The sequence below is a fragment of the Entelurus aequoreus genome, linkage group LG26 (genome assembly GCF_033978785.1).
Source record: "Entelurus aequoreus isolate RoL-2023_Sb linkage group LG26, RoL_Eaeq_v1.1, whole genome shotgun sequence".
In the NCBI taxonomy this organism is placed as follows: Eukaryota; Metazoa; Chordata; class Actinopteri; order Syngnathiformes; family Syngnathidae; genus Entelurus; species Entelurus aequoreus.
The window spans coordinates 27,810,306-27,824,424 of record NC_084756.1 but is presented as its reverse complement, the minus strand read 5'-3'; the positions used below and the strand labels follow the sequence as shown (position 1 = coordinate 27,824,424).

Here is a 14,119-nt window from a genome sequence, read left to right as displayed (position 1 = left end):
TATATACAAACTTTATTAGCATTATTTAGGAGCATTATTAGTGTTATATAGAAACTTTATTAGCATTATTAGTGTTATATAGAAACTTTATTAGCATTATTTAGGAGCATTATTAGTGTTATATAGAAACTTTATTAGCATTATTTAGGAGCATTATTAGTGTTATATAGAAACTTTATTAGCATTATTTAGAAGCATTATTAGTGTTATATAGAAACTTTATTAGCATTATTTAGGAGCATTATTAGTGTTATATAGAAACTTTATTAGCATTATTTAGGAGCATTATTAGTGTTATATAGAAACTTTATTAGCATTATTTAGGAGCATTATTAGTGTTATATAGAAACTTTATTAGCATTATTTAGGAGCATTATTAGTGTTATATAGAAACTTTATTAGCATTATTTAGGAGCATTATTAGTGTTATATAGAAACTTTATTAGCATTATTTAGGAGCATTATTAGTGTTATATAGAAACTTTATTAGCATTATTTAGGAGCATTATTAGTGTTATGTAGAAACTTTATTAGCATTATTTAGAAGCATTATTAGTGTTATATAGAAACTTTATTAGCATTATTTAGAAGCATTATTAGTGTTATATAGAAACTTTATTAGCATTATTTAGGAGCATTATTAGTGTTGTATAGAAACTTTATTAGCATTATTTAGGAGCATTATTAGTGTTATATAGAAACTTTATTAGCATTATTTAGGAGCATTATTAGTGTTATATAGAAACTTTATTAGCATTATTTAGAAGCATTATTAGTGTTATATAGAAACTTTATTAGCATTATTTAGGAGCATTATTAGTGTTATATAGAAACTTTATTAGCATTATTTAGAAGCATTATTAGTGTTATATAGAAACTTTATTAGCATTATTTAGGAGCATTATTAGTGTTGTATAGAAACTTTATTAGCATTATTTAGGAGCATTATTAGTGTTATATAGAAACTTTATTAGCATTATTTAGGAGCATTATTAGTGTTATATAGAAACTTTATTAGCATTATTTAGGAGCATTATTAGTGTTATATAGAAACTTTATTAGCATTTTATACAAGCTTTATTAGCATTATTTAGAAGCTTTATTAGTGTTATATAGAAACTTTATTAGCATTTTATACAAGCTTTATTAGTGTTATATAGAAGCTTTATTAGCATTATTTAGAAGCATTATTAGTGTTATATAAAAACTTTATTAGCATTATTTAGAAGCATTATTAGTGTTATATAGAAACTTTATTAGCATTATTTAGAAGCTTTATTAGTGTTATATAGATGCTTTATTAGCATTTTATACAAGCTTTATTAGCATTTTATACAAGCTTTATTAGCATTATTTAGAAGCATTATTAGTGTTATGTAGAAGCTTTATTAGCATTATTTAGAAGCATTATTAGTGTTATACAGAAGCTTTATTAACATTATTTAGAAGCTTTATTAGTGTTATTTAGAAGCTTTATTAGCATTACTTAGAAGCTTTATCAGTGTTATTTAGAAGCTTTATTAGCGTTATTTAGAAGCTTTATTAGCATTATTTAGAAGCTTTATTAGCATTATTTAGAAGCTTTACTAGCATTATTTAGAAGCTTTATTAGCGTTATATAGAAGCTTTATTAGCATTATATAGAAGCTTTATTAGTGTTATTTAGAAGCTTTATTAGCATTATTTAGAAGCTTTTTTAGCATTATATAGAAGCTTTATTAGCATTATTTAGAAGCTTTATTAGCATTATTTAGAAGCTTTATTAGCATTATTTAGAATCTTTATTAGCATTATTTAGAAACTTTATTAGCATTATTTAGAAGCTTTATTAGCATTATATAGAAGCTTTATTAGCATTATTTAGAAGCTTTATTAGCATTATTTAGGAGCTTTATTAGCATTATTTAGAAGCTTTATTAGTGTTAAGTCTTATAAAGCTACTACAGAATAGTTAATAAGTGGTATTGTCTTCAGTAGCTTTATTAGCATTAATAGTCTTATTAGCTTTAGCAGCTTTATTATAGTCATTAGTAGTTTTGTTAACAGTAGCTTTATTACCTTGATTAGTTTCAGTAGCTTTGCTATATTTATACACTTTAGTAGTTGTATTACCATTAGTAGCTTAAGTAGCTTTTATGGCTTTATCAGTATTAGTAGCTTTGTTAGTGTTAGTGGCTTTATTATCTTGATTACTATTATTAGCATTAGTAACTTTTTTAGCGTTTGTAGCTGTATTATATATATTTATTTTTGTAGGTTAGCTATCTTTATAAAACTTGAGTAATTTTATTAAAGTTAATAGTTGTATTATCATTATATATATATATTTATAGATATTTATTAGCATTAGTAACTTTATGAGCTTTACTATCTTTTTTTGCTTTATAATCTTAAGTAGTTTTTTTTTTAAGTTGATAGCTTTATTAGCATTATAACCTTAAGTAGTTTTAATAGCTTTATTAGCTTTAACAGCTTTGTTAGAATTATTAGCTTTATTACCGCCTTTAATAGCTTTATTAGTTTGTTGATTTACTATCTTTAGAAACTTCAGTTGTTTTATTAAAGTTAATAATTTAATTAGTCTTAGTAGCTTTAACAGTATCTCTGTTAGCTTTAGTAGCTTAAATATCTTTATAATCATTACTAGCATTAGTAGCTTTGTTAGCATTAGTAGCTTTACTTTCTTTATTAGCTTTATAAACTTTAGTAGTTTTTTAAGTTAGCTTTATTAGCATTAGTAGCTTTAATAGTAGTAGTATTAGTAGCTTTATTAGTTTTAGTAGATTTATTAAAGTTAATACTTAAATTAGCATTAGTAGCTTTAATAGTAGCATTGTTAGCGTCAGTAGCTTTAATATCTTTAAAATCCTTATTAGCATTAGTAGCTTTAATAGTAGTAGTATTAGTAGCTTTATTATTTTAGTAGATTTATTAAAGTTAATAATTTAATTAGCATTAGTAGCTTTAATAGCTTTGTTAGCGTCAGTAGCTTAAATATCTTTAAAATCCTTATTAGCATAGTAGCTTTGTTAGCGTTAGTAGCTTTATTAGTTTTAATAGATTTATCATCTTTAGAAACTAGTAGTTTTATGAAAGTTAATAATTTAATTAGCATTAGTAGCTTTAATAGTAGCTTTGTTAGCATTAGTAGCTTAAATATCTTTAAAATCATTATTAGCATTAGTAGCTTTGTTAGTGTTAGTAGCTTTACTATATTAGCTTTATAAACTTTAGTAGTTTTTTTTTTTTTAAGTTAATAGCTTTATTATCATTAATAGCTTATGTAGCATTATTAGTAGTGGTAGCTTTTTTAGCATTAGTAGCTTTATTAGCGTTAGTAGTTTTATTAGCTTTAGTAACTTTATTAGCGTTAATAGCTTTATTAACTTGCATAGATTTAGTAGCTTTAATAGTAGCTTTGTTAGCATTAGTAGCTTAAATATCTTTAAAAATCATTATTAGCATTAGTAGCTTTGTTAGCGTTAGTAGCTTTACTATATTAGCTTTATAAACTTTAGTATTTTTTTTTTTAAAAAGTTAATGGCTTTATTATCATTAATAGCTCATGTAGCTTTATTAGTAGTAGCTTTTTTAGCATTAGTAGCTTTATTATCTTTATTAGCGTTAGTAGTTTTATTAGCTTTAGTAACTTTATTAGCGTTAATAGCTTTATTAACTTGCATAGCTTTAGTAGGTTTAATAGTAGCTTTGTTAACATTAGTAGCTTAAATATCTTTAAAATCATTATTAGCATTAGTAGCTTTGTTAGCGTTAGTAGCTTTACTATATTAGCTTTATAAACTTTAGTAGTTTTTTTTTTTTAAGTTAATAGCTTTATTATCATTAATAGCTTATGTAGCATTATTAGTAGTGGTAGCTTTTTTAGCATTAGTAGCTTTATTAGCGTTAGTAGTTTTATTAGCATTAGTAACTTTATTAGCGTTAATAGCTTTATTAACTTGCATAGCTTTAGTAGCTTTAATAGTAGCTTTGTTAGCATTAGTAGCTTAAATATCTTTAAAATCATTATTAGCATTAGTAGCTTTGTTAGCATTAGTAGCTTTACTATATTAGCTTTATAAACTTTAGTAGTTTTTAAAAAAAAAGTTAATGGCTTTATCATCATTAATAGCTTATGTAGCTTTATTAGTAGTGGTAGCTTTTTTAGCATTAGTAGCTTTATTATCTTTATTAGCGTTAGTAGTTTTATTAGCTTTAGTAGCTATATTAACTTGCATAGCTTTAGTAGCTTTAATAGTAGCTTTGTTAGCATTAGTAGCTTAAATATCTTTAAAATCATTATTAACATTAGTAGCTTTGTTAGCGTTAGTAGCTTTACTATATTAGCTTTATAAACTTTAGTAGTTGTTTTTTTTAAAGTTAATAGCTTATTATCATTAATAGCTTATGTAGCATTATTAGTAGTGGTAGCTTTTTTAGCATTAGTAGCTTTATTAGCATTAGTAGTTGTATTAGCTTTAGTAACTTTATTAGCTTTAGTAACTTTATTAGCGTTAATAGCTTTATTAACTTGCATAGCTTTAGTAGCTTTAATAGTAGCTTTGTTAGCATTAGTAGCTTAAATATCTTTAAAATCATTATTAGCATTAGTAGCTTTGTTAGCATTAGTAGCTTTACTATATTAGCTTTATAAACTTTAGTAGTTTTTTTTTTAAAAAGTTAATGGCTTTATTATCATTAATAGCTTATGTAGCTTAGTAGTGGTAGCTTTTTTAGCATTAGTAGCTTTATTATCTTTATTAGCGTTAGTAGTTTTATTAGCTTTAGTAACTTTATTAGCGTTAATAGCTTTATTAACTTGCATAGCTTTAGTAGCTTTAATAGTAGCTTTGTTAGCATTAGTAGCTTAAATATCTTTAAAATCATTATTAGCAATAGTAGCTTTGTTAGCGTTAGTAGCTTTACTATATTAGCTTTATAAACTTTAGTAGTTTTTTTTTTTTAAGTTAATAGCTTATTATCATTAATAGCTTATGTAGCATTATTAGTAGTGGTAGCTTTTTTAGCATTAGTAGCTTTATTAGCGTTAGTAGTTTTATTAGCTTTAGTAACTTAATTAGTGTTAATAGCTTTATTAACTTGCATAGCTTTAGTAGCTTTAATAGTAGCTTTGTTAGCATTAGTAGCTTAAATATATTTAAAATCATTATTAGCATTAGTAGCTTTGTTAGCATTAGTAGCTTTACTATATTAGCTTTATAAACTTTAGTAGGTTTTTTTTTTTAAAGTTAATGGCTGTATTATCATTAATAGCTTATGTAGCTTTATTAGTAGTGGTAGCTTTTTTAGCATTAGTAGCTTTATTATCTTTATTAGCGTTAGTAGTTTTATTAGCTCTAGTAACTTTATTAGCGTTAATAGCTTTATTAACTTGCATAGCTTTAGTAGCTTTAATAGTAGCTTTGTTAGCATTAGTAGCTTAAATATCTTTAAAATCATTATTAGCATTAGTAGCTTTGTTAGCATTAGTAGCTTTACTATATTAGCTTTATAAACTTTAGTAGTTTTTTTTTAAAAAAGTTAATGGCTTTATTATCATTAATAGCTTATGTAGCTTTATTAGTAGTGGTAGCTTTTTTAGCATTAGTAGCTTTATTAGCGTTAGTAGTTTTATTAGCTTTAGTAACTTTATTAGCGTTAATAGCTTTATTAACTTGCATAGCTTTAGTAGCTTTGTTAGCATTAGTAGCTTAAATATCTTTAAAATCATTATTAGCATTAGTAGCTTTGTTAGCATTAGTAGCTTTACTATATTAGCTTTATAAACTTTAGTAGTTTTTTTTAAAAAAGTTAATGGCTTTATTATCATTAATAGCTTATGTAGCTTTATTAGTAGTGGTAGCTTTTTTAGCATTAGTAGCTTTATTATCTTTATTAGCGTTAGTAGTTTTATTAGCTTTAGTAACTTTATTAGCTTTAGTAACTTTATTAGCGTTAATAGCTTTATTAACTTGCATAGCTTTAGTAGCTTTAATAGTAGCTTTGTTAGCGTCAGTAGCTTAAATATCTTTAAAATCCTTATTAGCATTAGTAGCTTTAACAGTAGTAGTATTAGTAGCTTTGTTAGTTTTAGTAGATTTATTAAAGTTAATTAATTAGCATTAGTAGCTTTGTTAGCATCAGTAGCTTATATATCTTTAAAATCCTTATTGTGGTGTCCTGTTGTCGTGTGCGTGGTCTACAAAAGCAAATAACATATTTAGCCTTCACAGCTGTGGCTGTAGGAAACCCCCATACGTAAGATGTTATTTTAAACAAACTGCACAAGATGGCAACAATGTTGTCATATTGTAGCAGTGGCTGCGGGTGTTGTCCAGTATACTTGATGTGTCTGACGCTGACCTGTCCAGCAGGTCGTCCAGGGGCTGGTAGGAGGACTCGTAACACTTGATCCTCTTCATGAAGTCTTCAACGGCCTCCTGGGTGTCACAGTGGATGTAGTCTGGACTGTCCAGCTTGACTTGCTGCGGGGGACACATGGACTTAGTTAGCTGCCTCACAAGTACACACACACCTACTGGACACTCACCACTATGTTCTGTGCGATGATGTCTGGGTCTTCACACACAGACTCCACAAAGAAGACCTGGTGGAGCACAGGAGCAGTAAGCCAAGACTCTGCAGGTGACTCCATCGTCGACTTACCTTGAACACGTTCTGCTCTGCAAACTTGACAATGGCTGCTCTTCGCTCTCTGGTTGTGTTGGTGGCATCGAAGACCTGAGAGGACATTGAAGACATTTACTCTCACCTGACACTTGTTTTATCTTCCCAAGTGGACTCACCGCCACTTGTCCTCCTTCCACACTCAGGTAGTGTCGCACATCGTTCAGAGCTGCCATGGCACAGTGGCTGTGGGGGACAAACATTTACATCACTAAACTTACACGCTTTCTTTTACTCACGGAGCCTATGGAAGTTTTATTGTAGCAACATAATATCTCAGTCAATCCAGTTCATGTGTGTGTGTACTAATGTGTGTAGCGCCGACTAGTGGTGAGTATAAGGAACACATCTAATCACTGTACAGACAGACAAGTCGTACACGGCCAAGTGTCACAACAATCAGGTGTAAAAAGACAGACATTCACACAAATCTGAATACACACACACACACACTTTTTTTACGGATATACATTTTTTACAAAGTCATAATACAAAAAAGCAAATCATAATACAGACAGACATTTTTATTTTTATTTTTACAGACTAATCATACAGACAGCCAGATACATTTTTTTACACAGACAAATCATAATACGAACATATTTTGTTTTACACTGACAATTTGAAATGTGGACAGACAGATTTAAAAAAAAAAAAAAAAGTTTTACATAGACAATTTATAGTACCGACAGATTGTATTTATTTATTTATTTATTTATTTATTTTTTACACAGACAATTTATAATATGGACAGACTGATATATTTTTTTACACAGACAAATCATAATACGGAGAGAGATTTTTTACACAGACAAATCATAATTTGAACAGACAGATGTATTTTTTTTACACAGACAATTTGTAATGTGGACAGACAGATTTAAAAAAAATATGTTTTACATAGACAATTTATAGTACCGACAGAACGATTGTATTTATTTATTCATTTTATTTTTTACACAGACAATTTATAATATGGACAGACCGATATATTTTTTTACACAGACAAATCATAACACGGAGAGAGATTTTTTACACAGACAAGTCATAATACGGACAGACAGATTTTTTTTTTTACACAGACAATTTGTAATGTGGACAGACAAGATTATTATTGATTTATTTTTTTTTTTTTTAAATTTACATAGACAAATAACACGGACAGACTGATTTCTTTTTTTTTTTTACACAGACAATTTATAATACAGACAGAGATTTTTTTAATGTATTTTTTTACACAGAAAAATCATAATTTGAACAGATGTATATAGAGAGATTTTTTTTTTTTTTTACACAGACCAATCATAACAAGGACAGACAGATTTAAAAAAATATATGTTTTTGATATTTATTTCATACGGACAGATATATATATGTATTTATTTATTTTTTTCATTTTTTTTTTCCGTTTGTTTGTTGTTTTTTTACGCCGCAGTCAAATCATAATACAGACAGACAACTTAAAAGACACACACACAGACAGACAGAGCTGATTACACACACACAGATAGATGTAAAGACACACACAAGTGAATTGGATTCCGCACACACAGATTGAGATACACGTTGGCAAATAAGTTTGCTACAATAATACTTCCATAAGAGCCGTGTCTATGAATGTTGTCATTCATCAGGTCATTGACATCTTAGGGCGTTCAATCGATCACAACTGAACTGTTTGGTTTGTCTTAGAAGACGTTTTGCCGCTCATCTGAGGAGACTCCAGCAGTTCCTGCTCATACACTTAGATTGGTCAGATCTAGTCCTACACTTAGATTGGTCAGCTCTAGTCCTAAACTTAGATTGGTCAGATCTAGTCCTACACTTAGATTGGTCAGCTCTAGTCCTAAACTTAGATTGGTCAGATCTAGTCCTACACTTAGATTGGTCAGCTCTAGTCCTAAACTTAGATTGGTCAGCTCTAGTCCTAGTCTTAGATTGGTCAGATCTAGTCCTAAACTTAGTTTGGTCAGATCTAGTCCTAAACTTAGATTGGTCAGATCTAGTCCTACACTTAGATTGGTCAGATCTAGTCCTAAACTTAGATTGGTCAGCTCTAGTCCTAGTCTTAGATTGGTCAGATCTAGTCCTACACTTAGATTGGTCAGATCTAGTCCTAAACTTAGATTGGTCAGCTCTAGTCCTAGTCTTAGATTGGTCAGATCTACTCCTACACTTAGATTGGTCAGATCTAGTCCTAGTCTTAGATTGGTCAGATCTAGTCCTACACTTAGATTGGTCAGATCTAGTCCTAGTCTTAGATTGGTCAGATCTACTCCTACACTTAGATTGGTCAGATCTAGTCCTAGTCTTAGATTGGTCAGATCTAGTCCTACACTTAGATTGGTCAGATCTAGTCCTAAACTTAGATTGGTCAGCTCTAGTCCTAGTCTTAGATTGGTCAGATCTACTCCTACACTTAGATTGGTCAGATCTAGTCCTAGTCTTAGATTGGTCAGATCTAGTCCTACACTTAGATTGGTCAGATCTAGTCCTACACTTAGATTGGTCAGCTCTAGTCCAAGCGGTTGGTGCCAAAACCCAAATATTTATACTCCAAAAAAGCGGCGAAACGTCTTCCAAGACAAACCAAACAGTCCAGTTGCGATCGATTAAATGCCCTGAGATTCCATAATAGCTCTTTTATTGCAATTTATTGCATTTATACCAGCGGCTTTGTTAAAAGCAGGCTTCACTGCACATCTTAAAACCAAGCTCTGGCAACCATCCGTATGTCAGCTCCAGATGTGGGTGCTGTTATTATATTCTTCAGTGAAGATGCTAAGCTAGCATGACGCTGCAATTAAAATGTGACTAACGATAGCACTTTAGCACACACAGCAATGCTAGTGTTGCTAATTGCTCAACGTTACGTTGTTGTATGTGACGGGTGTTGTTGGTGCAACGCGCTTACCGTCTGATTTTGACGCCTTCTTCATTATCGGGACTGAAAAACTCGAAGGACTTGTAGATCTTCACGCGCTCTCGGCGGTACTGACCCACGTTGAACTCTGGGACACATTGAAGACACAAATGATTCACTCTTGTTTATCACTGTTGATTGGTTCTGGGTCTGACTGTGGTGAAGAAGGAATTATTCATCATAAAATGTTCATAAATAGAGCATCAAATCTTTCTACATGTAGTTTTTAACATGAAATAACACTTTTCAAATATGTCAAAAAAAAAATGTAAAAAATAAAAAAGTCCAATGCTCTTTTGTTTTCGTTTGTTATTCTCCATTGTTTTCATTTTGTTATAATGGCTGGTAAGGCTACAGCACTGTATTGGATCAGGCTTGCTCTTGTTTTTATGCATATTTGAAATAAAAATATACCACTCAATCAAAAAAAACAACACATTTTTGTCACATTTCCTCTCCTTTAATACATTATAGCAGGGGTCACCAACGCGGTGCCCGCGGGCACCAGGTAGCCCGTAAGGACCAGATGAGTAGCCCGCTGGCCTGTTCTAAAAATAGCACAAATAGCAGCACTTACCAGTGAGCTGCCTCTATTTTTTAAATTTTATTTATTTACTAGCAAGCTGGTCTCACTTTGCTCGACATTTTTAATTCTAAGAGAGACAAAACTCAAATAGAATTTGAAAATCCAAGAAAATATTTTAAAGACTTGGTCTTCACTAACTGACAAAGAAACAGATAACAGATTTGGTGTCCAGTTCAAAGTGTGACATGATTTATTTAAACATTTGAGAGTTGACTTTTGTATTTTACATGAGTTATGTGTACAAACATGGTGCAAAGTAATTCATGATTTGTTAAAAAATGTTAGTGGCTAGCTAGTTAAAATGAGATTTTGTGATTTCACAAGACTGTCTTAGAAGTGATCATTTGAAAATTTTAAATTTGAAAAATGTGCACTTAGAGAAAATATAAAAATAAAGTGTTGCATATTGATATTTATCTGTTTCTATATATATTTATTGTGAGAAATCATTAAGATGATCAGTGTTTCCACAAAGATAAATATCATTAATTATTAATAATAACATAAGAGTTAAAGGTAAATTGAGCAAATTGGCTATTTCTGGCAATTTATTTAAGTGTGTATCAAACTAGTAGCCCTTCGCATTAATCAGTACCCAAGAAGTAGCTCTTGCTTTCAAAAAGGTTGGTGACCCCTGCATTTTTCCACACTTGGGAAAAACCTCACTAATGGGGCAAATTGCAAAAGACTCGTTTCACGGAAGTATGAAGGAAGACAAAATTGTTTTAAAAATATCTCTGCCAGGCTTTGATTTCAAATTTTCGGGACTTATGCAGATCCCAAATACACCAAAACAGGTTCCAAAATGATTATAGGTCCTATTTAAGTTGAGGTGGATAGGTCATTGTTTTTTGGCAACACCAAGTGGTCACAACCATTCATTAGGTTAAGCTCATGACGCAGTAAGTTGAATGATGCGGACCCGTTTGTTACTGGATACTTTCCAATACGCTTCTGCTTTGGAAACTTTTAATATGCAACTATAATTATTTGATGCTTGTTCATATTGACAAATACGCTGTTTTAAACTGCAATATTGTTCCATTTGTATTATGTATGTCTCCCTTGTGTGCTATTGTGTGCTTAGCTGCTGTGTAGCCGCTGGGCCCTAATAGCCTAGAGCCTACCATGTTTACCTTTTGTAAGTGACTTGACTAAAATAGAAAAAAAGACCTGCTAACTGAAGGACATTTAGATGTTAACTGGCTGTCCAGCTTTGCACAAGTAAACACGTGAAAGGACTGCTTGTATCGCACATTTGATACCATCCCATACTTTTTTTTTTTTTTGGCTAATATGGGATCCCTTAGTAACCACGTGATATTCATATTTTCACTGTCAAGGGTAGTAAATATGAAATATGAGTGTCAGACATTAGTGAGGGGGGATACCTTTGGTGGGCACTCCTATCCAGTTTAAGTAGCGTGTCAGCTTCTTGGAGATGTACGTCTTCCCTCTGGCTGGAAGTCCCACCGTCACGATGAGGGTGGGACAGTTGGTCATACAAACTGTGGGGAAAAGACACACGTGGAGAGTCTTCACAATGTTTTCTTACGTGGAACAAAGAAGAAATGCCACGGTGGACATGGCAACTAGAACAGTGGTTCTTAACCTTGTTGGAGGTACCAAACCCCACCAGTTTCATATGCGCATTCACCGAACCCTTTAGTGAAAAATATATATATATATATATTTTTTTTTTTCAAATTTAAGACAAAGTTATATGTTTTTGGTAACACTTTAGTATGGGGAACATATTCTAAGTAACAAAGACTTAATTTAGAGTTATTTGGACACTAGGGGAACATATTCTAAGTAACAAAGACTTAATTTAGAGTTATTTGGACACTAGGGGAACATATTCTAAGTAATAAAGACTTAATTTAGAGTTATTTGGACACTAGGGGAACATATTCTAAGTAATAAAGACTTAATTTAGAGTTATTTGGACACTAGGGGAACATATTCTAAGTAATAAAGACTTAATTTAGAGTTATTTGGACACTAGGGGAACATATTCTAAGTAACAAAGACTTAATTTAGAGTTATTTGGACACTAGGGGAACATATTCTAAGTAACAAAGACTTCATTTAGAGTTATTTGGACACTAGGGGAACATATTCTAAGTAACAAAGACTTCATTTAGAGTTATTTAGACACTAGGGGAACATATTCTAAGTAACAAAGACTTCATTTAGAGTTTTTTGGACACTAGGGGAACATATTCTAAGTAACAAAGACTTAATTTAGAGTTATTTGGACACTAGGGGAACATATTCTAAGTAACAAAGACTTAATTTAGAGTTATTTGGACACTAGGGGAACATATTCTAAGTAATAAAGACTTAATTTAGAGTTATTTGGACACTAGGGGAACATATTTTAAGTAACAAAGACTTAATTTAGAGTTATTTGGACACTAGGGGAACATATTCTAAGTAACAAAGACTTCATTTAGAGTTATTTGGACACTAGGGGAACATATTCTAAGTAACAAAGACTTAATTTAGAGTTATTTGGACACTAGGGGAACATATTCTAAGTAATAAAGACTTAATTTAGAGTTATTTGGACACTAGGGGAACATATTCTAAGCAACAAAGACTTAATTTAGAGTTATATGGACACTAGGGGAACATATTCTAAGTAACAAAGACTTAATTTAGAGTTATTTGGACACTAGGGGAACATATTCTAAGTAACAAAGACTTCATTTAGAGTTTTTTGGACACTAGGGGAACATATTCTAAGTAACAAAGACTTCATTTAGAGTTATTTTGTTAGGGTTAGGGCCAGGGTTAGAGGGTTAGGGTTATAATAAGGCCATGCCGAATAAGGCATTAATAAGTACTTAATAATGACTAGTTAAAGGCCTACTGAAATGAATTTTTTTTATTTAAACGGGGATAGCAGATCTATTCTATGTGTCATACTTGATCATTTCGCGATATTGCCATATTTTTGCTGAAAGGATTTAGTATAGAACAACGACGATAAAGATTGCAACTTTTGGTATCTGATAAAAAAAAGGCTTGCACCTACCGGAAGTAGCGTGACGTAGTCAGTTGAACATATACGCAAAGTTCCCTATTGTTTACAATGATGGCCGCATGAAGTGAGAGAGATTCGGACCGAGAAAGCGACAATTTCCCCATTAATTTGAGCGAGGATGAAAGATTTGTGGATGAGTAAAGTGCAAGTGAAGGACTAGTGGGGAGTTGAAGCTATTCAGATAGGGAAGATGCTGTGAGAGCCGGGGGTGACCTGATATTCAGCTGGGAATGACTACAACAGTAAATAAACACAAGACATATATATACTCTATTAGCCACAACACAACCAGGCTTATATTTAATATGCCACAAATTAATCCTGCATAAAAACACCTGCGTGTTTGTTATGCTAGCTCCTAGCTCCTCTGCTAGCTCCTAGCTCCATAGAACACGCCAATACAATTCAAACACCTGATCAACACACACAATCACTCAGCCCAAAAGACCGTTCAACTAACCCAAGGTTCATAAAGCTTATATATTTTTAAAAAGTTACGTACGTGACGCGCACGTACGGTACGGTACGTGTTATGCTAGCTCCTAGCTCCTAGCTCCATAGAACACGCCAATACAATTCAAACACCTGATCAACACACACAATCACTCAGCCCAAAAGACCGTTCACCTAACCCAAGGTTCATAAAGCTTATATATTTTTAAAAAGTTACGTACGTGACGCGCACGTACGGTACGGTACGTGTTATGCTAGCTCCTAGCTCCTAGCTCCATAGAACACGCCAATACAATTCAAACACCTGATCAACACACACAATCACTCAGCCCAAAAGACCGTTCACCTAACCCAAGGTTCATAAAGCTTATATATTTTTAAAAAGTTACGTACGTGACGCGCACGTACGGTACGGTAC

At 31.3% G+C, this 14,119-nt stretch overlaps 1 protein-coding gene across 4 annotated transcripts in view; it reads right to left on the bottom strand.

The window, feature by feature from the left end:
* The window catches only part of pfkfb4b (6-phosphofructo-2-kinase/fructose-2,6-biphosphatase 4b), a 41,608-nt gene that overhangs the window by 8,644 nt on the left and 18,845 nt on the right, over positions 1-14,119 (bottom strand). For all 4 annotated transcript variants that reach the window (XM_062037893.1, XM_062037891.1, XM_062037890.1 and 1 more), the window contains exons 2-7: positions 11,588-11,704; positions 9,602-9,698; positions 6,807-6,873; positions 6,667-6,741; positions 6,551-6,607; positions 6,364-6,485 (exon numbers count right to left, since the gene is read on the bottom strand). In XM_062037893.1, coding sequence (XP_061893877.1) covers positions 6,364-6,485; positions 6,551-6,607; positions 6,667-6,741; positions 6,807-6,873; positions 9,602-9,698; positions 11,588-11,704 — 535 coding nt within the window. The remainder of the gene's footprint in view (positions 1-6,363; positions 6,486-6,550; positions 6,608-6,666; positions 6,742-6,806; positions 6,874-9,601; positions 9,699-11,587; positions 11,705-14,119) is intronic.